At 36.1% G+C, this 25,657-nt stretch overlaps 1 protein-coding gene and 1 non-coding gene across 4 annotated transcripts in view; one reads left to right on the forward strand and one right to left on the reverse strand.

Moving 5' to 3' along the window:
- Positions 1-9,620, reverse strand: LOC110830660 (uncharacterized). The gene is made up of 6 exons (XR_015533899.1): positions 9,599-9,620; positions 7,972-8,132; positions 7,618-7,831; positions 5,872-6,020; positions 3,206-4,656; positions 1-848 (listed from the first exon to the last, which is right to left on the reverse strand). It is a non-coding gene; the product is annotated as an uncharacterized LOC110830660 (transcript).
- Positions 8,130-25,657, forward strand: part of Flo1 (flotillin-1) — a 24,209-nt gene continuing 6,681 nt past the window's right edge. The window contains exons 1-6 of one of the 3 annotated variants that reach the window (XM_087343991.1): positions 8,130-8,298; positions 17,549-17,624; positions 17,807-17,897; positions 18,738-18,881; positions 19,611-19,730; positions 24,892-25,022. In XM_087343991.1, the coding sequence (XP_087200117.1) occupies positions 17,823-17,897; positions 18,738-18,881; positions 19,611-19,730; positions 24,892-25,022 (470 nt within the window). In that variant the 5' untranslated portion in view covers positions 8,130-8,298; positions 17,549-17,624; positions 17,807-17,822. Of the gene's footprint in view, positions 8,299-16,109; positions 16,303-16,400; positions 16,539-17,548; positions 17,625-17,806; positions 17,898-18,737; positions 18,882-19,610; positions 19,731-24,891; positions 25,023-25,657 lie in introns of those variants that run through there. The other 2 variants (XM_022065829.2, XM_087343990.1) reach the window with 2 other exon arrangements.

A 25,657-nucleotide genomic window follows, 5' to 3' on the forward strand; every position in this document is an offset into this window, starting at 1 on the left:
TTTATAAACATTATTAAATTCCAACTTTATTATTTTTTAGTCTACAAACAGATCAATACAATTAACTCACAATAAATTCTATCAACATGTTCACGTCTTTTTGGACGGTTCTAAGTGTGTAAAAGTAGTATTGTAACAATTTAGGGATTTGCTTTAAAGAGATTATAACACTATAAACATTAAATACTGTAACTGTTATTGGAGAAAATAGACAATTTTTATTATACCAGCACCAAATCATCCTTTCAGTTTCTGTAATCAAGTTTTATTGCTTCCTGTCTCATCTTCTGTCCACACTAAGCGCTGTTTATAAACATTGTAAACTACTATAATACTGTCGTTGTTCAAAAGAGGATGCTGTTGTTGATCAGTATTTTCTCATGCTTGTTACCTACATTTCGTAAATAAAAGGTTTCCTTGGCATGGGATATTATGGACGTACAAGCATTGTATTATAGTACTTCTTTAAGCAGGCTAGAAACAATTAAAAAATATAACAATGGAATACAAATTTTCATAAATTCTTTAAACTTTCCCAGATTTTAAAAAGTTCTTTCAATAAACTCCTGCTTCAAGGACAGTTATATAACTTATCAAAGATACTGACAATGACAGAAAAGCTTTAAAATGAAGCTGATTGACACTGTGAACAAATGCTAATATTAACATCATAACTTTTCTCGATTGTGGACATCACATGAAGAAACCTGCTTGCTCGTGATTGTAAATTTCCATTCTTTATTATTTTGCATTCCAATTGTCGGCTGCATCTTCATTCATTTTTCTTTAGCAGTGAAACATTTAGCTGAACGTCTCAGGATTTGCTGATGGACCCGGAATTCAATTTGCTGTGAATGAAAACAGAACTCTATTAGAGTACATAGCAGAAACATCTCAGAGTAAATTAGAAATTTAATTATAAAATAGTTAATACATTATTGTAGAATGTCAGGTGTCCCTATATGTATGAGTGTGTGTGTGTGTGTTAGTGTTTATCAGCCAGAAGTCTGCAGACTGCTACTAGATTATAAATACTAGTTAATATTATATTATAATATATCCTTATCACAAATATAAAAATTATGACAGTATTTTAAAAACAGCTACCTTATTTCAATTTTTGTTTTCTTTTAACATCTAGGTAAGTTAGTGTTGATTATAACAGCTTCCCATCTCATTTTCATTGATCTGATCATCCTAATATTATTTGATGAAGAGCACAAATTATAAAGCTCCAATTATGCAATTTTCTTCAGTCTTTTGTCACTTTTGTCTCTTAGGTTCAATTGTTCTACTCAGCAGCCTGTGAAGCACATCTCTTGTATTTGTTAATATAATGGTATTGTGTAATTTTTTTAAGTTTTGACTCACTGTGAAGTGTGCTACAGTATAACTGACAAAAAATTGTAGCCCAAGACTGAGTGTGTGTGAACAGACAGTGTTCTTGAAATCCTTGAATATGTCATGCAACATGTAGCCCATTACTAAACATGCATCTTTATGTCTACATTCCTCTACAGAAGTTGGATAGACCTGCTTAAAATTTTCAAATAATCTGTAATCTATTGCAGCCATTCCATGCATGTTTCTACTTATGTAATTTGTATCCATTTACCACCGAAACCCTATATTGATTGTGTATATCACAAATCAAAATGAAGATTGTGACATGAGCTAGTGAGTCATACATGATTATAGAACTCTGTCACTTTCCACTTAAATTTAATACATCATATTTTTTGTTCAGTGGCTTTCTTAACACGCATTACTCTTGAAAGATAATCCTAAAGACAGTTGCAGTGTTGAGGTGCCTTGTTTAATTCTGTTCATAAATTTGAAAAGATTGAGATAAACTGCATCACTGCTGAAGAAATTTCTGCCATTTTATCATCTCCTGCGTCAACCACCAGGCTGTAAGTCTTGTAGCAAGTAGGAGTTTTAAAACAACTACACATATAAAATGTTAATGCTTGTGTGAGAGTCAATTCCTTTTAAAATTACTTCTATGATAGAACAGAATTTCTTTCAGTCAGAACTTATTTTGACAGTGCACTAATCATCCTGGAAATACAGCTGGGCCAATTTCATTCCGGCAACCTCTTCCTTGATTGCTAAGTTTGTTGTGTAGCATTAGTTTAAAATTTTAAAACTAAAAGAAACCATCAAAGACATCTTCACAAATAGACATGTCTAGTGATGACAACCCATTCATACATAAAAGGTTTCTGCAAGGTTACAAGCTGTTACAATGTCTGAGCAACACCAAATCTCATACTTCTACTGAAGGATTGCTAGTAGTGTACTGCAATTAAATATTTGTCGCAAGCAATAAGTATTGATTATGTAGTGAACTGTTTCCTGAACAAGTATGAAGATTATTTATATATATTATTGTTCACCTGCTGTATTGCTACTGCTGCTGCTGTTGCAGGTACTATTATACCACCACCACCACCACCACAAAAGAACATTGTTACTCATTGAACTGTGCACTGAAAAATCACTTATCTGAGATATTGCAGGCACATCTTTTTCTTTTACTGATACCATTCCTTGGGTTAGTTCAGATGTGTGCCCAAATGAACCACACAAACACAGGAACAAAGAACATCATTTGTGCTTGTCTCGCTGTAGTAGTTAACTTCAAATACGGAGTAGTATTCTTCTCAACCATCACATTAAAATAGGACTTGTTGCATTTCTACCCCATAACAAAATAGATAACTATAGACCCTACACATTTGCCCCTCAAGGAAGATGTAAGCTATGCGCACAATTAAAGCAAACCAAATTTTTTCTAGGCTGTTATAGCTATCACCTACGAAGTATGTACATAATTTCCAAAATCCAAAATTTGATTTACAGGACTTGGGAATGCACCCAGTCATCTGTCTAATGGCCAGTGTGTGCCCTTTTTTATGGTGTAAAGTTGAATGAAATGTGAAGGTAACCACTTAATGTTGTCATGTAGAATGTGTGGATCTTTACATCCATACCTCCTTCATGATGTGCTTAAGGCACAGGAGCAATTTCAACCTTACATTGGATATACTGGGTCACTGATGATTACAGGAAGTTCTTATCTAAAGCAGAGATTAATATGTTGATTGGTGACAAATTCTAGGAATAAATGGTTTTTCTACACTACATTAAGGCCACATTCTCTGCAGTAAAGTAATGGTCATTATGGGATTTTTATTCTTACCCTCTGTATAGATTTGTTTCTTGCATGTCTAGCAAGAAGCTCAAGTTCAGTAAGATATGCAAGACTTTCAGATTTGAATATTGCACTTTCCAATTCCGGGGCAAACATGGGTAGACTGGTCTTCTTTCTCAGCAGAGACTTGACGGTCCAACGTGTGGAGCTGGGAGCAGACTGGGAATGACAACCTGCTGTGGACACTTCGTTCATTGTATCAACACCGTCTTGTAGTAACATCTTTGGTGGCAGTACTCGTTTTACTCTTTTGTAAATGTTATTGTTATTACTTTTAACATTATTCATGTTAATCGAGTTTTTATTTGAAGTTGAAGGGATATTACTGGGTTCTTGAACCCCAGCAATAAGTTTGATGTCTTGTAGTTCTGCCGTGCTGTTTCCTGGAGGAAAGAACACGGAAATGATGGTACTAGAGCCTGCAAAGGGACAGAGGGAAGTGGCAGGCGACCAGAGGATGAAGACTCACTTTCCTTACCCTGTGAGGTGATATCCTCTGGCACTGGTGAGGCACACTCACTGTTTTCCCACTGAACACACACCATAGGAGCACTGGTGAATACCACATCCACTTCCTCAATAGACTTGCAGGTTTCAGATGGAGTCTCTATTGTGTTTGGGGACTCAAGGTCCTGTATTAGCTGTAAAGCTGCTTCCAGTTCCTTGCAGAACTCTGCGTCACTGCCTTTATGTCCTGTCCTCTGCGAATCATCTTGCGAAGATTCCTGACAACTACTGCCTTTAGACTCACTGTAAGTCTTCTCTGGCGAGTCTTCCATAGCTACACTTTCACTTGCACTTTGAGGAGAGGTTGGCTGTTGAAACATTTTCTTCTTGGACAAAAATGTTTGCTGCAGTTCCACCATCAGTGAGGCATACTGAACCTTATCATTAAAGTCTAAACCTTCAACAATACCCAGTCTGTCTTTGGTGAATATTTCACTTCGTGGTCGTGCAGGTTTAGGACTGACAGCAATATTGGAAGACTCTGCATTCAGACTTATTGCAGTGTTCAGTCGCGACCTATATAGCGCAGGTTCAGTGAGCCTCTCCAGGCATTCATATATGGGAAGGTTTGTATTTGAATCCTGGGAGGAACTTTCTGAAAGCGCAGCAGGAGATGGTGTCCTTGAGAAACTCTTCATGTAATTCAAACTCCGGTCCCCATTACTTTCCTCAGACACTTGTTCCACACGAACTATTGGGTTCACAACACACGTTTTTGGTTCATTATTGTGAGTCCTGTGAACATCTATCCTAGCACTCTTATGATTCTTTAGATTTATAGTCTTGTTGCCTTCATTTACTTGCACATTTGGAAGTTTCAGGTAGGGTGATTCATTCTTGGAGGATCCAGCAGTGTCTGTTTCAAAAACCCATGACTGTGCATATTGGCTGTAGATGTTGTGGGCTTGCTTCCCTACAGAGTTCGGTTTTTTCTGGAATGAAACAAAGCCATTGGTGAACACCAAATAATATTTCATTTTATCTATAATCCTATGCACAAACTCTATGATTACTCAGATGATACAGTAAATTCTGTTCAGAATTTAAAGAAAAGTTATTAAGTACTAACTAACTAGATGGCTTGTGGAACCCGAACGTTCATCACCGAAATAACCAAAGCCAACTCCTATCTCTCACAGACTCCACCTGAGATTATCCTCCCATCTACATCTAGGTCTCCCTGGTGGTCTCTTCCCCTCAGGCTTCCCGACCAATACCCAGTGCACACCTATTGCCCCATCCATGCGTGCCACACGTCCTGCCCATCTCATTCTTCTTGACTTAATCACCCTGACAATACTGAGGGAGGAGTACAAATTTTTAAACTCATCATTATGCAATTTTCTCCATACCCCATCGTCTTCTCACCTAAACCCATATATACTCCTCAACACCCTATTCTCAAACACAATCTATGTTCCTCCGTCAGAGTGAGAAACCATGTTTTGCACCCATACAAACAACAGCCAGAATTATTTTGTATATTTTAATCTTCATGTTCTTAGAAATCAGACGGGGAGACAAAATATTTTGAACTTAGAAATAGCAAGCATTTCTGGAATTCGATCTCCTCATAACTTCTTCATGAATATCATTTTGATTTGTAATTGTTGTTTACAAATATTTGAACTCTGTCACACTTTCAAAGGATTTATTAGCCATTCTAAGATAATTCTGCCTGCCTGTCTGCTGATGAGATACCATCATGTACTTGTTTCTTCTGAATTTACCTCTAGTCCCACCTGTCCGCTAGCTTCTAGTAAAATTTCCATGTTCCTCTGTATTGTATTTATGTCGTCACCCAATAAATTAACATCATCAGCATATGCCAATAGCTGTATTCTAGTGCAAAGTTAAAGAGCAGTGGAGACAAAGCATCTCCTTGTTTCAGACTGTTCTTGATGGAAAATGACTCAGATAAATATTTACCTATACGAATTTTGCTCCAGGTTTCATTTAAGCACATTTTTATTAGTCTCACTAGCTGCTTTGGTATACCAAATTCAATGAGAATATTGTATAACACCTCTGTTAACAGAGTCATAGGCTTTTTTGAAATATGTAAATAACTAATGTATTCCAATTTTTTCCCTAGTATCTGACAGAGATAAATTTTCATACAATAGATGTGTAATATGTTATCTTACCCTGGGCAATATGTACTCTATGTCTGAAACTTGCTCATGAATGCTCCTCTTTGGAGGTCTAGATCTTTGTATAGAGCAAAATGTGAACTGACTATCCAGGAACGATGTCACAATGGCAACTGCAGTACTAATACTTGTCGTCACTCGGGCTGAAATGAGAAAAGCCGTAAAGCAGCCATAATACATGCAGGTCTACCATTTTAAATTGGCAGTATTTTATGAACACTTTGCCATAACTTGCACATCAAATTAGTTTAAATGTTTACAGTTCTTATTAGATTAAATTAACTAGTACTTCTGAATCATGTAATACAACTCCTCCACCATTTTATAAGCATTTGCAATATATACTAAATCAATAATAGCTGCATATAGCTTTTCAAAATAGTTTTTTACAGAAAGAATTTTTAAATTCCTAGTTTAATAAAAAGAAATATTCTAGTCTTCTGTCATGCTGCATCAGATGTTTTTCTTGTATGGTAATTACTTCGTTTTAACTAACTGGACCGTATTTATTGCATAGATATGATGTAATTCCAGAAATATGAAATCTGTAACATGCGGTAAGAACATACCTGATATGCAAAGCTGAAAATGCGTTTTAAATGTCAATCTAATTTAATGGAGAAGAATTCTTACTGAGAAAGCTAATAGTCCCCAAGTTAGTCAAGAAATTCCCCGTCTTTTATGGAACCCATAGATTCTTTATCATGTTTCTAGTGAACATGCTACTATATCCTATCCTGAGCAAAACAAAATAGTAACCATTTTATAGTGTTTCATTTGATCTATTTTGTATTATCATTTAATCTGCACTTTGTGTTAGTGAAAATACTGATACCAGATTATATTCATTTATAATTATTTAACAGCACTTTTTCAGTAGCTCAGATTATGTAGCATCAAATTAGAGGTTGATAGTAAATAATGAATTGGAAGGGATGTGGAAGAAAGCTATTATGGCCTAATTTAATGACTTTCCTGTCCAATGAGTTACACATATTGCATGATATCACCAGTAAAGCACGCATGCAATAATTTAATACTACTAAGTGGGCATTTCGTAATATACAGAGTGAGCCTCTTGCAAGAGGCCCCAGACAACCAGAAATAAAACCATTATTTGTGCACCGAGTTTAATCATATGTTGTGGATACGTACTTCAGTCCTTTTAGAAGTCGCATACCTGCAACAGTTTATCACCATCAATGCATAAATAGTGGTTTTACTGGAAGTCTGTGGCCTCTAATTGGATGATCACTTTGTACAGACTGTATATGCTTTATTTAATGAAATACAAAGGAAATTTTTTTCAATCAAACTTATTCCCTCTGCTGTCACTTAACTTAATCAAAATCAGAATTTATGACTAAGCAGTACAGTAATTATTTCATCTGAAAATTATGTCTGGTAACAGTTTACTTATAAGTTTATCTGCAAACATCAAAAACAAAGCCAATAAACTATATGAAGTAATTATTAAAGAAAATACTTAGTGTATTCCAAATTAGAAACTACACAATGGATTTTGATGTAATTGATTAATTTTGTAATGCTGGATCCTACTCCAGTATTTGTTAGTGATGGATTCTTGAGTAATTGCATTCATGGAAATTCATGAAGTAATTTTGTAGATAAAATTTGTAGTCAGACAGATAGACAAGGTATTCCCTACATACGTTCATTTAAAATACTTTGTGCAAGGAGTGTTTAACAAAGAAGAGGCATAAGTAGGCTATATAATACCATAGAAAACCAATTTCTTCAGATTCTTCTGTCCAATAATTTCTTGTATGTTGCTTGTCATGAAGAAGTGCCACTCTCCAATTTCCAGAATAACGATATTTACTACATTTATTGCAAAAATGGACACTGTGAGAAACAGCAAAGCCTCTTGCTTCTTGGCTGTAAGGTCTCCAATACAAGACAGCATTGCTCCACCAATTCCAACAACAATATTCTGGAACAATAAACAATAATCACTTACTATACTTTGGAGTCAGATATGTGCAAAATCAGAGAATTATTACGAGTGTTCCTTTCAGATTCTTACTTATGTTTCATTACAGTTTGGCTAGAGATGGGTGTCGATTAGCTTACCCAAGCACCTGCCCAAATATTAGAGCCCATCTTGAAGATTGGAAGCGAGATAAGGAAGAATATTCCCGCGACCAGCTGCACAATGCCGGCGCCCACATAGACCAAGTTCCACAGCACATGGCATGCAGCACACACCCTTCTGTGTGCGCACATCGGCGAGCCTGTTGAGAGAAAGCACGTCACAGTTATTTTCACGGGAATTAGAGGGAGGACTGTCCTCACCACGAGCTGCATGCCCTGCTATAAGGAAAGGACTCCGCATTTTTCTATGAGTCTGCTGGGAAATAACATACTACAACCGGAGTAGGATTTGAGGTTATCACGGCGGTGAGTACGAAGATGTCTGTCTCTGGGTTGTAGCGCCATGTAGTCTGGTAGAAGTATCTGCTTGAAGTGTATTTTAAAGTATGCCTGCTGGCATGCCACGAAATAAAATTAAATACAAGATAAATTAAACAACTGGTGAACGGAAAAAATTACATAATGATGAGCTTTACAATTTGTCCCTTTCACTTAATGTCATTTATCGTTAAACTATTTATATCAAGAAGGGTGTTACGGTCTGGACATATAGAACGTATGGGGAAACAAGAAATATATATAAAATTATAGTCTTCTGAGTTGTAATATTGAGGGCGATCCAATCATCTGAATGGTAACCACCTACCTACACGACTACACAAAATCAGAACATCTGAATCCACATTGTCACTGCTGTGAAAACCAATTAAACCTCGTATAGGAAATGCATACACAATTTTAATTGGAATACTTGAAGAGAAGAGACAACATGGGGAACCTAGGCGTAGATAGGAGATTAATGTTAAAATGATTTGAAAATAAACAGGTCGTAAATGTGTAAACTAAATTGAAGTGGCCCAGAATAACGTCTGATGGTAAATATTTTGACCACGGTAATGAACCTTCTGGCGTAGTATTCATTATATTCTGAGAAGAACTTGGAAACTACTATTCTTAAGTCAGACATGGAATGTGTAGAAAAAGTTGTCAGTGGAACGACGGTTCCGGAGAATTTGACGTAAATACGTCTATACGGAAAGGAAGTTTAGATATTGGCTTTATTCTAAGTATTTCCTTTATACATGCTTTACAATTGAGATAATTTTGATTAAGACTTTGCTTATTTAACTTGAATTAGTTACGCTTAAGATGGGTCTGTGGTAGCTGAATGTAATGTAATGTAATGTAATGTTTTATAGGAAACAACAATGCTGAGTAAACAGACGACGTTCCCTAGGTAACCATTGTTTCCCTTTTTCGTTATACTTTTTTGCCGAATGACCCTTCCTTATAGACGTATTTACATCAAAAACTGAATTATTATATTTCACATATCTTTTGCTCCGTCTAACAAATATTTGTTTGAAGACTAAAAGTTGACTATTACAGCAGTTTTACCAAAAACCAAACAATAAAGGTCGGCATTTACAGAATCGCTGAAAGTTTTCCGAGATTTGATTTCCTAAGCCCTCGTCTCCGCAAGATCTGAGTGAAATAACTGGCAGGAATGCAGATTATTTAGGGTACTATTTAAGCTGTTGAGTCATTCAACAATGCACTCTGCGCCATGCAGAGTTTATATAAGTAAGGTTAAATGACACTTGACCTTTCATGTTGCATGACACATTCTCTTCTTTTGGAACCAGGAGCTGAACTGAAGATGACTGTCTTCTGGGTTGTTGCGCCGTGTAGTCTGGTAGAAGTTTACCGACGTTTTAGACGTCCATTAGCAGGGCGATGACTCTGAAACGTTGGTGGACATCTACCAGACTACACGGCGCAACAACCCAGAAGACAGAAATCTTCAGACTCACCGCCGTGAAAATCTTAAATCCTACAGGAGCTGAACTATTTCATTTGACTTCTTCCTACACCGAGGAATCACTTCATCCGATTTTCCTTATGCATCGCAACGTCCGTATATGTTGGATGTCTGTCTCTCCGTCTCCCAAATAACCTTTGAATGAACCACTTACCATGGGAAAAATTCTAGTTCGTACCGTTAAATTTATGGACCTAAAATTCTGTATTATTACAGATATTTTATAATAAAAATTAGCGTTAATTAACGTTGATTTTATGTTTACGGAACGTAAAAACAGAGCGACCAGGCGAAAGTTGTGTTTATTTACGACCTAACGACCATATGACATTTGGTTGAACTGGCCTGTTTTAGTTTTTCACGCTAAAAGAAACTGGCGTGGAGTTTGGTCATACGCGTATATAAAAATAACGCTTTAAAAAAAATTGTGTACTGAAAATCACAAACTTATCGGCTGCGATAAGCCTTAAGTTACGTTTTAAGAATGCTCATATACAGAAGATTTCGTCGGAAACCCGGAAAGGAAAAGTCCACGTGGTAGACCTTTACGTACAAATGGAGGATCGCATACGTAGAGAGCCGAATTGTGCTGGAATTTCGAATGATGAATTGGAAAGAATGCGTAAGAAAACTGTAATTGTCCGTTTTATAGTTATCATTTACCTGGTAGGATGCGGAAATCCAGGAAAATCCTAATATCATGATTTCGGGTAGGAATTAGAACCTGGATTCTCCTGAGAGCGAAGTAGGATTGCTGTTCACTCAATTATGACATTCGATTCACTCGAAACACACGACAAGACGTGTTCAATCAAAATATTTTCCGTTATCAGTATTCTTTAAGCAGTCACAAATTCCAGTTCTCATGAGAACTCTTAATGACATGACTTATTTAACCCAGTAAGTTGATTATTTGGGCCCTGTGATTCGAATTCAGAAGTTTATGAAAGGGATGAATAGGATATACACGTGGTGTAATGACTGAATATTAAAACAATATCATATACGCAGTCAGCAAATTAAGGGATAATTTGCATGTGACTAGTAGAAAATACTTGTAAATAACAATTTAACGGATACATGTGGAAAGAATTACGAAAACCTCAAGGAAAGAGAAAAGTTAGAAGACCTGAAAATTACGGTCCGATCAGGTTTTACCCTCGAAACAGGCGCCGGGGTTTTGACCCAATGGGCGCTACCGCTGTTGTTTTCGAGAGGGGGGACAGATAAAGGCCTTTGTTTTAAGGGTAGGAGAATAAAAACTAATTTTAGGTAAACATTTGTTGTGTTTCCTGTTTTCATTATTTTAAATTTTTCAACAAAAATCTAGGGTGTGAGGCCGGGTTTATGCCTCACCCTTGATTGTTAAAACGGAGAATAATGCCGTAAAGTTTCAGAAAGAACAATTATAAATGGCATAAATCAGGGTGGTCCAACTTTTTTCCTCGCTTGGGCCAGAATAATTTTCCTATTGGACCCAAGGGCCAAGAAACTCCTACTGCCACTATTTTTGCGTTTTCATTATCTTTAATAATACCTATTCAGAAATGACAAATTACAATCGCATGTGCTGAAATGTAAATTTTATTTAAATGTGCACAAACTACTATAGAATTTAATCTAAAACTTCTTGACGATGGTGAAGAGTCAATTGAATAAAAATTTTCTTAGATATTATCCATCGTCTAGTAAATATAAAACGTAAAAAACGACGTTTCGGAGATGGGACTCTATCTCCGTCTTCAGGTTCCTACACAGTTGGGCCCACTAGATAGAGCTAATCCCTATCTCTTTTGGTACGGAGATAGGGATTAGCTCTATCTAGTGGGCCCAACTGTGTAGGAACCTGAAGACGGAGATAGAGTCCCATCTCCGAAACGTCGTTTTTTACGTTTTATATTTACTAGACGATGGATAATATCCAAGAAATTTTTTATTCTACTATAGAATTGTATATTATTTTAAATTTGCTCCTGCAATAGCTTGTATCTGATACAATAACAATTTGTACCAGAAGAACGTACATCTTATGTTTTTAAAGTGAATATCAGCTTCAATTTTTGTTGTTGCTAAACGAAGGGTTGATCGTAACATATCCATAGATAACGCGTACCGAAATGTGGCATTTGTACGTAAAGCAACAGATGAGATGAGAATCATAATTATTTTTTTTAAAATCCTCAAGAGTAAAGAAAATAAATGGGTTTGTACTAATTATAACAAATTAACAAATACTTTTGCGGGCGGCCAGTTGGACCACGCTGACATAAATAAACAAAACTAAACTGACTTAAAACTTGTGCGCTCTGAAGTGTCAATGGAATCAATGCTGTTCATTAAAATGAATAATCATGACTATGATGAATTCTTTACTTTCCCTATAATAAACGAACATTAAATTCACATTTAAGTATTCGTTGTTGGTACGTATTGAAATTGGCGAAGAAGGCAAAACTGTACGACAACCGATAAGAAGGGCTTCGCTGTTTTCACTTCCTAAAATAAAATTAAATGTATGTAACTTTTTTGGTAAATGCTTCAAAGTTGTGTTGTATTAGAGCAATGGATTATCAGAATACAGCTAATCTTATTTCAGTGTATTCGGTACTCGACCATTGAGGTCTTCTGTTGAAACAAAATATTTGTTTTCGTCTAGAATGATCTGCCGTCGTTAAGATTACATCGAGACAATATTATGCTTTTATGTAAAGTGTTCGATAAAATTGTTCTACGTAAATGAAAACTGAAATGGCTGGACAATTGTTCAATAACAAAATTTAATTTAAAAAAAAAATCGGTTAATCTTTTCCCGAGCTGTTTCATGTGTATGGACAAGCGGAGGTGTTTTAACTAATCTAATTTCCTGGTTTAAATGAATACACGCGGTTTTCTTTATATCTAATTAATTTGATATAAACTGTTTTTAACTATATAAATATAATGCGGGTAATAAGCTTACAACTGGCAAATACGCTACTGACATAGTTCATGTTTCAGAATACTAAATATATTTTAAACAATTTAATTCATGTCGAAAGACCTCCTACATTAAACCAGCATTACCTTTAAGTATTGTTTCCAATGTTTGATATGGAGAAAATGTAATTATAAGGCTATTTTCTGTTTGTTTTATTTGTGTCGTAATTGTATATTGTATATTTGTATAATCTCTAAATCTATTAATGATCAGAACATGAACATTCACGTGTTCAACGTGAATGTGTGTAAGAGGTCCTTATATTTAATCCGAAGTCCAGAATTTACATATTATCGTTTACAGACTTCTATTTGACTTGGCTTTGAATAAAAAAACACTAAGAGTCGCTTGTTCTCACCTGTATCTGCGGTTTTGTGTACGTCTTAGAGAATGTCGGTCAGTGGGTACAACGGACCATCCTTCCACCAGCGGTCAGGTCGCAGCATCCATCCTGCGTTCATCACAACATGACAAGGGTAAGAAGTCGACTGCTGTAGCTCGGTTTGGCGCGGTGAAGGGGTGGGGACACCGCTCCGTATCGATCAGCCCAGACGATGGGTGAAGGACGAGTCCAGTGCGGTGACGCAATAATTACAGATGAAAGCAGTTACGGTCTGCTTCAGAGCTAAACCCTTCCCCTGTAACTAGTAAACACGCTGTGAAGCGTTCTTAAATAAAAACGGTGTTTGGAGGTGGACTGGATTCGACCGGTGTCGGGCTTTTGTGAATAATTAACTTTCGGGGGGGTTTTTTACAAGGCAGAAACATTTTTGACTAGCAATAAGAAATACTCTTGATGGGCAAGCTACCAATGTTTGTTTGTTTGTTTGTTTAGTGTTCTGTCTGACGACAGGTCCATATGAACAGGATCCTTCCATCCTTTTCTCGGACTGTGACCTGTTCATATACGTTCTTGGCAGATGATCCAGAAGTGGTTTGCCATTGCCTTCTTCTGTGTGTGAATGGGATGCCACGGAGAAACCGGGGAAGCCCCCGGAGGAAAACTCCGTGTTGCCTAGACCACGGCCTTGCCCAACACAAGTTATAAATTCGGGCACCGCCGGGAATCGAACCCGAGACCCTAGGATTACAAGGCCAGCGTTCTAACGGCTAGACCACCTCATATTATTATTATTTAGTGTTCTGTCTGACGACAGGTCCATATGAACAGGATCCTTCCATCCTTTTCTCGGACTGGGACCTGTTCATATACGTTCTTGGCAGATGATCCAGAAGTGGTTTGCCATTGCCTTCTTCTGTGTGTGAATGGATAATTGAAACCGGGGAAACTCCCGGAGGAAAACTCCGTGTTGCCTAGACCACGGCCTTGCCCAAACAGAAGTTATAAATTCGGGCACGCTGGGAATCGAACACGAGACCCCAGGATTACAAGGCCAGCGTTCTAACCGCTAGGGGAAATAAAAGTTCTAGGGATGTTAAAATCATTTAACGCCGCTGTTGAGTGGTCAGCACAAAGGATTCGTGTTCTAGAGGTCCCTGGCTCAATTTTTAGAACGGAGAGTGGCTGTCGTACTGATCTTTTAATTGTACCCCGCAGTCCTGCTAGACAAATACTGGGATAGTAAATTTCTTTTTACAGATCACGATCTGTGGCCACTTCTGAAGTATCTTTCCCTATTTACCCTTTAATGCCATCTTCACACTCGGAGCTGCATATTTGTCATTGAGAAATTACATGAGGTCTCTGACCGGTTGTGGCCCAAGGTTTTACCGCACTGTTATAGAACGAAATGCAAGCACGTTCTACTAACTTGGCTGTTGAGCTTAATTAGCTGCACTCGTTGTAATTTTGATGATGGCGAATTGCTGGAGTAGAATCTAGAAAAGCGATATTATGACGAACAAACTGGTAACGGGTGTTCGATAACCTTATCTCCTATGCAAAACATTGTCTTCTTGTTATGGATTCTGAAGATAAATCAACGTCATCGCAAAACCCCCGCCATTGACTCTGTCAAGAATTAGTTTAATCCAGCTTACTCCGTCAAAACATCATTACGTATGAAGCTACAACGCGCTTACATAACCTTAGTCACTGTCAGTTTCTTCGCCATAAAAATATTTCTAAACTCATTTTGTGCATTTTTTAGTCTTATGACGTATCTGTGCACGTATAGGCACCAGTTAGAAAACATAAACGTTTTTGTGCGTAATTCCTTGTTGATAAAGTCGGATATTGGTGATCGTGGCCGATTTCGCGTTTCTTCCACCTCGAGACTTTGATGCCTTTGTGTGAATTTCTTACAAGTGTTGTGACACGAAAGACTATGAATTTTTATTATATACCTGTGGCACGACGTCCATTCAAAATTTCAGAAATTTCCGACCATCCATGGTCTATTTCGAAAATTAGTGCGCAGGTCGCCGTGTTCAGCTGACGCAGAATACCCCTGTTGGTTTGCCTCTGGTTAGTTAGGTTAGGTTAAGATAGCATCTGCGCAGAAGGTGATGCGCAGTGACGTGATGCAATTTGTCTATGTTAAGGCATCGTATGAGTTCTATTTTCGATTGCGGGATATTGAACAATCAAATATTTCAATGTTCTGAAATTATAGAACAATCTTGTGTTTGAGTCACTACCATAGCTTTACACTTCAAAGATTTTACATTGGTTACCTACCTGTGGACCTCGCAACACAATAGGCCCACGTCACTTATCCATGTTTTTTTCCGTAATTGTGGTTTTTGAATTAAATTTGTGGTCTTCTTACGCTTAAGAATTATTAATACACATGTTAAAATTTTATTTTAAAATATGTCGAGTGCATAACTCCTTACTTTGTAATGTTATATTCCTGTCCCGGTCTTAGTTTCCCGTGAGATCAAGGAAAAAGAGAGGTTATTCCTGCGCTTAATTAAACATCACGCCATGAAGACGTATGGAGGAGTGGATGCAGAGTTCCATGCATTTTTAACCTCGGCACTGGATGAAACTTTTTCCCGTTTTTGCCGTATGTCCGCGAGATTTCAACCTTGAAATTTTTGTTAAATCATTCCAACATTATGACGCGGTTTGTTACGAAATTTTTATCCATTCCCTTTATTCACCCGTTCAGTGTCAGACGTCCTCAATTTATGTTATTTCTCCCGAATACTAGCAAGTTTCCCGTGAAAAATAAAGGAGAGAGGAAGCAGCAGTGAGCTTAGTGCTTAGTTAGCGTTTCATAGTTTGTTTGTTTACTCTTAACCACACATAAAGAGTGGTAAGATCAAGGACTATGAGACTAACTGGGTCCTGCAGATCGCATGGTAGTGTTTCACGCCATTTGCAGATGGCACTACTGGCTATACTTCCCGATTTGACGGCAGGGGCGTCGTATACTGCTCTTGATGTGATGGGATATGTTGGTATTGTCTGAGATTGTTTATATTTTGGAGTTGCGTCTGTGAATTTGTACTCAAGAAACGTAATTAGAATTCGTCCGAAAACACAGCAGAATGACCTGGGGTTTTGTAACTTGTGGTCCTAATGAAGCATTGGTGGTTTCAGGTATTTTGTGGCGTATATGAAGTATTCTGTTTGAAATAATCATAGATGTATGGACGACAAATTGTTATTTTGGTCGTGCCTTAAGCAACAAGTTTATACAAATACTTATTGGAAATATAGAAGAGGACAGTGTATCCCTTAGAGGTTTCATTGTTTTCCTTGCCATCGTAAATAACTCCATTGGTTTGCGGCTACTGGGTTACAGCATCAAGTGTGGAATACTTCCATGAAAGAAGGTGGTACTACTACAAAATCCGAAAGGAAAATGTTTGACGTCGAATAGATAATATTATTAAACCGAACAGTTGAGGTTTATGATCCCAGCATGAAAATGGGCAGAAATTAACATTACAGTGGTTGATGGAAATAAAGAGTTTTGATTAATTTGTAGCAAATGAGATGCCATTTTTTTGTGTTTGTATCTGATAATCCTAAAGAAGTAGTGTATTTATTTAGATAACCCATGAATATATTTATTGTAAAATGTCCAGCATTTTTTTTCGTCTTTGTATGCTAAATTAAACACTTGAGACCATTTTACACTACCTTAACACAAAGATGTCCAAATAAAATCAGAAAACTTACCACATTTTGTAACACAGTTTTGCCCTGTTCAGATTTTCTAAACTCCAGAACTGAGTGAATGAAAAAATATGTGAGATGAAAATGTTTTCAGAAGTAAAAGAGTGGAAGAGAGTTATTAAGAATAGAAAAGTTTAAGATCTGTAACACAAAATTGTCTGGACTGTCACTTTGATTTTATCTAGAGGAAAAAGTGAAATGGGGTTCATATCTTAAGGGATGAATAATAGATTAGGTAAGAGCAGAAGATGATGATGGTGATGAGAGAAGGTGGAGCTGGTTATTTTTTCTTTATTTAGCAGACATATCAAGGTTTGAAAACACAACTTGCTTCAATTTAAAGACGTCCCTTCTTTTCATTTCAAATAATGTTATATATTAGTTATGAAGGAGTTATGGCAGTTATCATTTTGAAGTGATAAGCATTATTTTGTTTTTCATGTAATTTTACAGTATTTGTGACACTATTTCATACACTTCATACAGCTATATTCATGGTGCTTGGCTATGACTGTTGAACCCTCTAATGATACAATGATGAACATAACTTCTGCATATGAATTACTCAAACATAAAATAGAGGTCATATTGTTCCATTGGTGGCTTGATCTATCTCATAATATTTAATAATGTTCACTACGGAGTGCCCTGTTACTTGTTTCAGGGTGCTGTTACAACAAGCCCCTACTTGTGCCTGGGGGAAGAGCATTTGTATGGCCCACAATTCAGTGTGTGCAGAGGTAATGTATATGACTGTGAAATGACCATAACTGTATAAACCAGATTGATTTCAGCTTTGAGCAAAGTAGTTGCTTGCACTTATGTATTAGAGTATGAATTTGTAGCTTTGACTTAAAACAGGAGCTGTGTAAATCACTGTATGACTGATGTTTTTTTTTTCTCTCTCTCTCTCTCTCTGTAGGATTTCCTTGAACACAATGACCCTTCAGGTAGAGAGCCCGACAGTCTACACCAGCCAGGGGGTTCCAATATCAGTGACTGGGATTGCACAAGTAAGAGGTTACTGGATTCCATTTAGGAAAGTCTCAAACAGACTTTTAATGTTTTTTCAACAGATTTCAAAATTTATTAAATGTAAGAATACGTGCAGTATTTCTGAAACTGGTTCCTATTAGAGCAACATTGTTTGTTTACTACTTTCAGAACTGTGGAATCTAAGCCATATGAGGAAATACTCATTCTGGAATATTGTTTAAGAAGCAATACAGTTTTGATGCATTCATTACTGCATTGAGTGAACTTATATGTCTCTTCATTTGTTTGTTTTATTTTTCAAACTACTTGACATATTTTCATTAGATTTATATTGGAGTTGCACTAAATGATCTAGAGGGAAAGTGTACATTTCACATATTGTATTAAAATGTTTCAAGATGAGGCATTAGAGGTAATGATTTCTTTTAGTTGAAAGTTGCTAGTTATTAATGAGGTAGCTTATAAGAGAATGACAAACAGTACTAATTCTTTAGAGTTAATGAATAGAGAATATTTCTATTAAGCTAGATGTAAATGAGAGCATTAAATTGTTGAGGTATAGGTGGAAATGGGGAAGGGTAGGGTAGATTTCTGGTAAAAAGAATAAAATTGTGTAGCAGGAGAATAGCATCAGTAGAGATAGTTATGTTAGGCTATTTGCAAACCCTGATATTAAATGGACAGAAGTCAACTTAATGAATGAATTATCATTAAAAGATCTGAAGCAAATTTAACTTTAGACTGTATTGATCTTTTATAAGTTCTCGTTTTATGTGTCATGCTTGGGTGTGCTTAATGTTGTACATACTGCAAAGAACACCATAAAAAAAATTATATTGACTTTGCGTTTGTATCAGGTGAAAATCCAGGGGCAAAATGAGGAGATGCTCCTTGCTGCTTGTGAGCAGTTTCTGGGGAAGCAGGAACATGAAATTCAACACATTGCTCTGGTCACTCTGGAAGGACATCAGCGCGCCATCATGGGTAGCATGACTGTTGAGGTTAGTATATCACTTCTAACATAAGAAGTTTTCTGGAAAATTGGACTTTTACATGTGTAAATCCTCAAATACTTGTACTCAGAATTTTGTACTTCACTTGTTGCATACAGGATTGTCAATTATATAAAATAGCATCAGGCATCTTGGACACTAACACAATTGACTTTTATTTTGGAGGTTATGTTTATTCATTTTTATATTTATCTGTAGGTACAGTAATGAAATAGAACCAAATACTTTTGCGTGTGTTTAGATATACTTTTAAATTTATAATTTGATTTTTTGTTATGTTCATGATGGATGTTGTCAGCATAATAAAGTTGAAATTCTGTTACAAGTTGTCATGTGGACTCATGCTGAAGAAGGAAGAGTGCATGGTTAATGTATTGTAAAGTTGTTATTTTAGGAGATACACACTTAGATGTCAGAGGACCAGATGTTTTGTATAATGCTTTCCGTTAGGTGAATGCCAGTATAATAATTTAAAAGAGGTTATGATCACTTCCTCCTACATCCTTTTCAGATGATTATGCATATCCATGGTTTCATATCATTTGCTAATGATAGTTAATGTAGTGTAATTAAATAACGTATGAACCAAGTCTTCATTACTGGAAATTAAGGTATGCAGATTATTGACTTTATTCTTAGTGTGTTTAACTGTACTGATTGTCCTAGGGAGAAGTGAAGAAATTTCACACCAAGTATTTCTTATAATTTCTTGTTTAGGAAATCTACAAAGACAGGAAGAAATTCAGCAAGCAGGTGTTTGAGGTTGCTTCGTCTGACCTGGTTAATATGGGCATCACCGTTGTGTCGTACACACTGAAAGATATCCGAGATGAGGAGGTGAGTATGAGTAAGTTTAGTGCTCAATAGCAGAATCAGCATGCTTCTGTTAGTAGTAGTGCGTATAGCAAAGAAAAGATTACTATATCAACTTTCTTTTCAGCATTTAATAAATATTTTTTAAGATGCTGTTTTTTTTCTGATTTGTACTATAGGCTGAGCAGCTTAAGTATTTTTATAGCGTAATTAAAACTTTTCATAGTCATATATGTACATCCATGCTTTAAAGGATGAACTAGTCTTACATAATTGTTTAGTGCCACATTTTTTTAGACATGTCTATGCTGTAAAAGAAGACATAGTCTTAATCCTTTTGTTCCTAAATTTTTTATACACATGGCTTCCCATCCAAATTTTTTTATAATAAACATATCATTGTTTAAGCTGTTATTCTTTGACTGAATTCTCCCTATTATTTTGCCGTGGAAAAGACAATAAAACACAGTGTGAAAAGGAATATAACAAATTGTTTAATTTTTATATGGTGATTTATGTTCATAAATATTACCAGTATGAAAGGATTTTTTTGTGTAGGGTGGTCTAAGATAAGGGCATTTGCACATTATCCATGCAGAAAGTCTTGGGTTTCTGTGTCAGCCATATGAAATGTGTATTTTTTTTATATACCTTCTCCTTCCCTCATCTGTAACAAAGTTAAGACGTATATATAAGGGATACAAGGCCCAAATTGCAGTTTGGCCACCTCTGCCATCATATACTATTAATGGGGTAAAATGTAAAATCTGCCATCTGAGTACTCCTGTCTAAAAGACATGAGGATCCCTACCTTATATTAGCTGGATGGGTAGAGATCATTAGAGTCAATGACCATACCTGGAGTTATAAATAACAGTGACAATGTGATGCATTTACAGGTTATGATATAAGTCGGAGACTCAGTGTTTTGTTTAAGTGTATGAAGACATAGCTGTTAGAGAAATTATGAATATGTGGAATGAGTCTGACGAAGTAGTAATAAGGTCCAGTAGCAGGCTTTTGTTATGATGGTGATGTATCTGTGCACTCAATCATAGCAAACAGTTTTTTTCAATAGTTGAACATCTGTTTAAAGTTGAGGTAAAGCCTGTACATGTGATGAACGTCTGGAGTTATATAATGGAAACATTCTTTTGAGAGACACTGCTCTTCATTTTGAGGATGGTTAACGCTTCTTCTTATTTGAATCTTGGCTATCCTGATAAGTTTCTTTGTGATTCTTCCCATTCCTTTAATGCAGTGTCTACTTTAAAACAGACCATGTATTTTCCATTTCATCATTCACAATCATCGTACTGTTTGATGCTATATAATCTAATGTACTTGAGAAACCAACTCCGTGGAGCAGAATTCTTGAGAAGCTGCTCAGCTGGTAATGAAATTCCCTGCCCTCTGGAACCTCAGTTCATTACTGATTTCACAATAGCTTACCACTGACCCTATCCTTAGCCACATGAATCCAATATACACCCTCAACCTACTTTTTTAAGATCCATCTACATCTAGACTTCTGGAATGGTTTCCGGACTAAAATGTTGGATGTATTTATTATTTCTCCCTTCTGTGCCGCATGCCCTACCCATATCATCATCCTTGATTTCATTATCTTAAAAGAGGTAAATTCATTTTAATAAACATTTTTAAACAAATATATTCCACATTGAGGACTTGGTGCCACCACCTCCCAGTGCAAAAATATATTTTTCTCAGAGTTTCTCTCTCTCTCTCCCCCCCCCCCCCCCCCCCCCGTTAATTCTTAAGAATTGTTTTCCAGAATTTTAATCAATAAATGTTCTGCCTGCATGGAGTGTTATACTACAAGAACCCTCAAATTTGGAAATGTGATGATTAGTTTTGTATCTGCTAGGCTAGTCACATATGCCACCTCATCCTCCTGTAATGTTTGTGATATGAGACCAGGTTAGTGTGAAAAGTATGATTTGATTTTCTCTTTTAGTATTCCCATGCATTCAGAGTGAACATTGTTTTCTGGCTGACAGTTTCAGTCAAGTTAAGTGGCTGTTACGTAGCTATTGCTTGTTACTAAGCAGCTTAGCTCAGTTCTAACCCACTGTCCTTGTATGCCATAGTTTGTCTCAGCTGGACCACCAGTTATTCTGAATAGGATTCTTCGTGATTTTCACATCTCAAAGTTAAATCACAGTATTTTCACAAATTTTGTGCAATTCCTAGCATCTTTTCTTCTTCATAGATGAATTCTACAAGATGTAACTTGCACTTGGACTGTGGATTCACACTTCTAATTTCGTTTTATAAAATTAGGTACTTAGAATGTGTAACTTATCCAACAGTTTATGAATATGTGCTCTTATTTCAGATCATTCAATTATATTAACATTTTTTAAACATGGTGTTTGTATAATTTTTCTGAATATGTTACTAACTTGAATTTAATTTTATATGTTTAACTAAATTTCAATAATAATATTCTACTATTTAAAGAGAATTAGGTGTGAGAGAGAAGCACATCTGTTGCACATCACTACTTTGTATACTTTCCAATATCCAGTCTAAAAGAGGTGAGAGGAAGCATGTGTTATTTAGAAATATGGAGAATCCAAAATTGCCTCATTTTTAAACTGCACTTATATACACAGTGCATCACAAGCCATTCACATTAGTGTTGCATTTGTTGTTGTAGTAATACACAGTTACAATAGTAGAGCAGTGTAATGTGAAGGGGTCAAAGCTTTGGTCTTTACCTCCCTTACAAAGGGTGTCCTCTTGCTTGTGTTTGTGAGAAGTGTCATTTTACATTCATATTCAAGTCTCTATTACAGTTGCATTCTTTTAGGCTAGAACTTTTCAGTTGATTTATCATCAGAGTGAATATGTCGGTTCTTGAGGCTTCCATAAAGGTTAATTTTGTTCATATGTGAGTCTTGTTGATATGTATCTGTTATTGAAACCCCTCTTTTAACAGTTATTGCAGAATCCTGGCTTAAGATTTACTTGTTTTGTTCTGCTGAACCATAGAGTGTTTGAAACTCACAGCAGAAATTTATACTCTTTAGGGGTTAAAGGAGTTATGCCATGTAAGTACAGTTATGTGTTATGGCGAATATATTTCTCATTCTCCCTGATTTTCAAAATTTATTCAGGAAAATATAAACCAGAATACTGAAAAGGATATTTTCTTTAAATTGTTAGAGTACTTTGTGTGTGTACCTTGGCCTTCCGGATAGTGATGCCATGTCATTTTGTAGGTTGTGTTAGCAATGTTCTTCCAAAATGTTGGCAATCATCTACAGGACTACACAATCTAGAATTCCACAGTTCACATTGCCACTGCCATGGGATTAATACATCTCATTTACATTTTGTGTGGTGCAAGAGAAAATTGTAAGATTTTTGTGTAATTCCAGTAGGAAATCAAGTTTTATGTGCGCAGATGTTCATCATTTTGTATTCTCGTGATGTGGTTAAGATATTACCACCAAATGGTCTCCATTATAATCACATATTAGGAAGACAGGTGAGGGGTAATTTGATAGTGGGTCAGACTTGTGTTTGGTAGGTACCAATCTGTGCAGTGGGACAAGCTGTCCTGACTGAGAAACAAGAGAAAAACAAAATTCAGGACTTTAATAAAAATAAATACAGCATTTGTAATCAGTAGATGGAGATGATTAAATACTTTCACAAATGAGTCCTTCTCAACTCCTCACTTCGTGCTCCTCTGTTACCGAATATTGTTAAGTGCATTTGGAAGTGACTGTAGGCTGTTTAATGATTAATTTGTCATGTGTAATTTATTGGCTCTTTGTTATGCTTCAAGGGGGCGAAGGTATGTGTCGAATCTACAGTCTGGAATGTGGCATGCATAATAGTGATATAGCTGCTTATTAGCAGATTTCCTATTTGGTGTGTGTGTATGTATGAGGTGCACAGGTATATATGGTAACACATTTCTGCCTAGGTTTTGTTTGCTTCAAGAAGTATGACTTTTCTCCAGAACTTCATCTCTATTAACCCTTTTAAGTCCAGGGGTAACTATATGTACCACCAGTTTTAATAATCAAGAACTCTGAATTTTGTTGGGAAATATGACTCTTTCCTAAAAAATGTTAACTGTTTGATTTATTTTTGTAATGGAGACATTTAATGTTTTCTTTGAGCTACAGACTGAATTATGTTACTTAGATAAACTTAAACTTCAAAGGATTTCTTTCTTCCTATTACTGTATGGCTAAATAGAATGACCATTTCTTTTATATACAGAGTGATTGAAAATTGATTAAACCCATGCTATTGACCTGTTTTTTCATTAATAAATGAAGCAAATATGATAATGGTACAGTTAAATATGAAAAGTGTTACATGACCTGGAAATGTCTACTGGTTTTGTTAATCCTCTATCAGCAAAGATAAATATTTGCAGGAGTACCAGCATGCTTTTTTATCATCACATAAAATATCATTGTGACAGAATGCATCTGGATAAGAATTTCCATAGTAGAAAGAATTATTAATAAACATCTAAAGACACCTTTTCATGATTATCAGTTGGGAATTGAATATTTTTAGGTTCTGTATTGAATTCTTTTGCATCCTGAAGGCATGGTACTACATGATATCACATCCTGAAGTGTGCTAAAATTAGGACAAAATAATTTGTTATTCATAAATTGGCAGTATTGTCAGGTAGTGCAAAACCCTGCCCATGGGCTGTGAGCCCCAACATTTAGTTACGTCTTGTGTTTGAATGTCTGGCAGTTTATGTAATAAATGAATCTGAAGCATATGCCTAATATAAGGTATGGTTTATTAACATTCACTCACATTTATGGGCTGTTGTCTGGGTGCCTCATATCTAGTGTATTGGTAGTTGTTTCCTTCTAGCTGCTTTCAGAGTCTGCTTTTGTATTTTTTAAATTTGTGCACATTGCATGCATTCTATAGCCTGGCAAATGAGAGTGCTATTAGAATTAAATAGTATTGCTCTATATAAACTAGTGGTTACATAACCAAATTGCATGTATGAAATAAATGTGGCAGATGTGTGTTATAATGTTGCCTCTTCTTTCCCAGTCCCTTTTGTCATTTTTTATTGCCTTTGGGCTTCTTTACATAAAAATGCTAACATTGTAATGTTACTTAGAATTAAATACATGAAAAAATTGAATTATTTGTTTTTTGGTAGGGTTACTTAAAAAGTTTGGGAATGGCAAGAACTGCAGAGGTGAAACGTGATGCTCGCATTGGAGAAGCTGAAGCAAGGCGTGATGCCCAGATTAAAGAGGCAATTGCTGAGGAAGAGCGCATGGCTTCAAGGTAGATTGAGGACAAACACATGGATATCTTGAAGGCACATCAAAAATGACTATGCTTTCTTCTTATTATAATGACATAGAGCTGTAAATTCCTGGAATTTTTAATCTTGAGGAAAAAATCAGGAAGAATTAGCAGAAAGAAAGACATTTGATTTTCAGTCATACAAACATTAATACTACATACTTAAAGAATTGAAGGACATAACACTTTGAAGAATTTGTAGTTTTGTTAGATTATTTCTGAATTTGGGTGAAAGTAATTTTTATAGCATGTATTATTTAGACTGCATTAAATGGGTCTCTTTTCACCACAGCAAGGCACGTCCGTGTTGTGGATAGAGGAGACAGCCTCCAGATGTGGATGGTAGCTGTAAATGTATTAAACAAACAGTTGTGAATGACTGACAAGTGGTTTCCGTGAAGTTGCAAAATTTGAAACTTGGTATGTTAGGAGTTGGATTCTTTGGAAACTTGGATGGTGATGATAATGTGAACATCAGTAAGACTTGGGGAAATGTTAGAGACTACTACAATTTCAGCAAGAGTGAGTTTATGTCATTAAAAGCTAAAGCAGCATAAACCATTGTTTGGCAAAGAATGCTAAAAATTATCAGCTAGAAGGAAGCAAACTAAAAT

The sequence above is a fragment of the Zootermopsis nevadensis genome, unplaced genomic scaffold (genome assembly GCF_977971745.1).
Source record: "Zootermopsis nevadensis isolate Lab colony 2312 unplaced genomic scaffold, Znev_1.0 Znev_ptg000007l, whole genome shotgun sequence".
NCBI lineage: Eukaryota > Metazoa > Arthropoda > Insecta > Blattodea > Termopsidae > Zootermopsis > Zootermopsis nevadensis.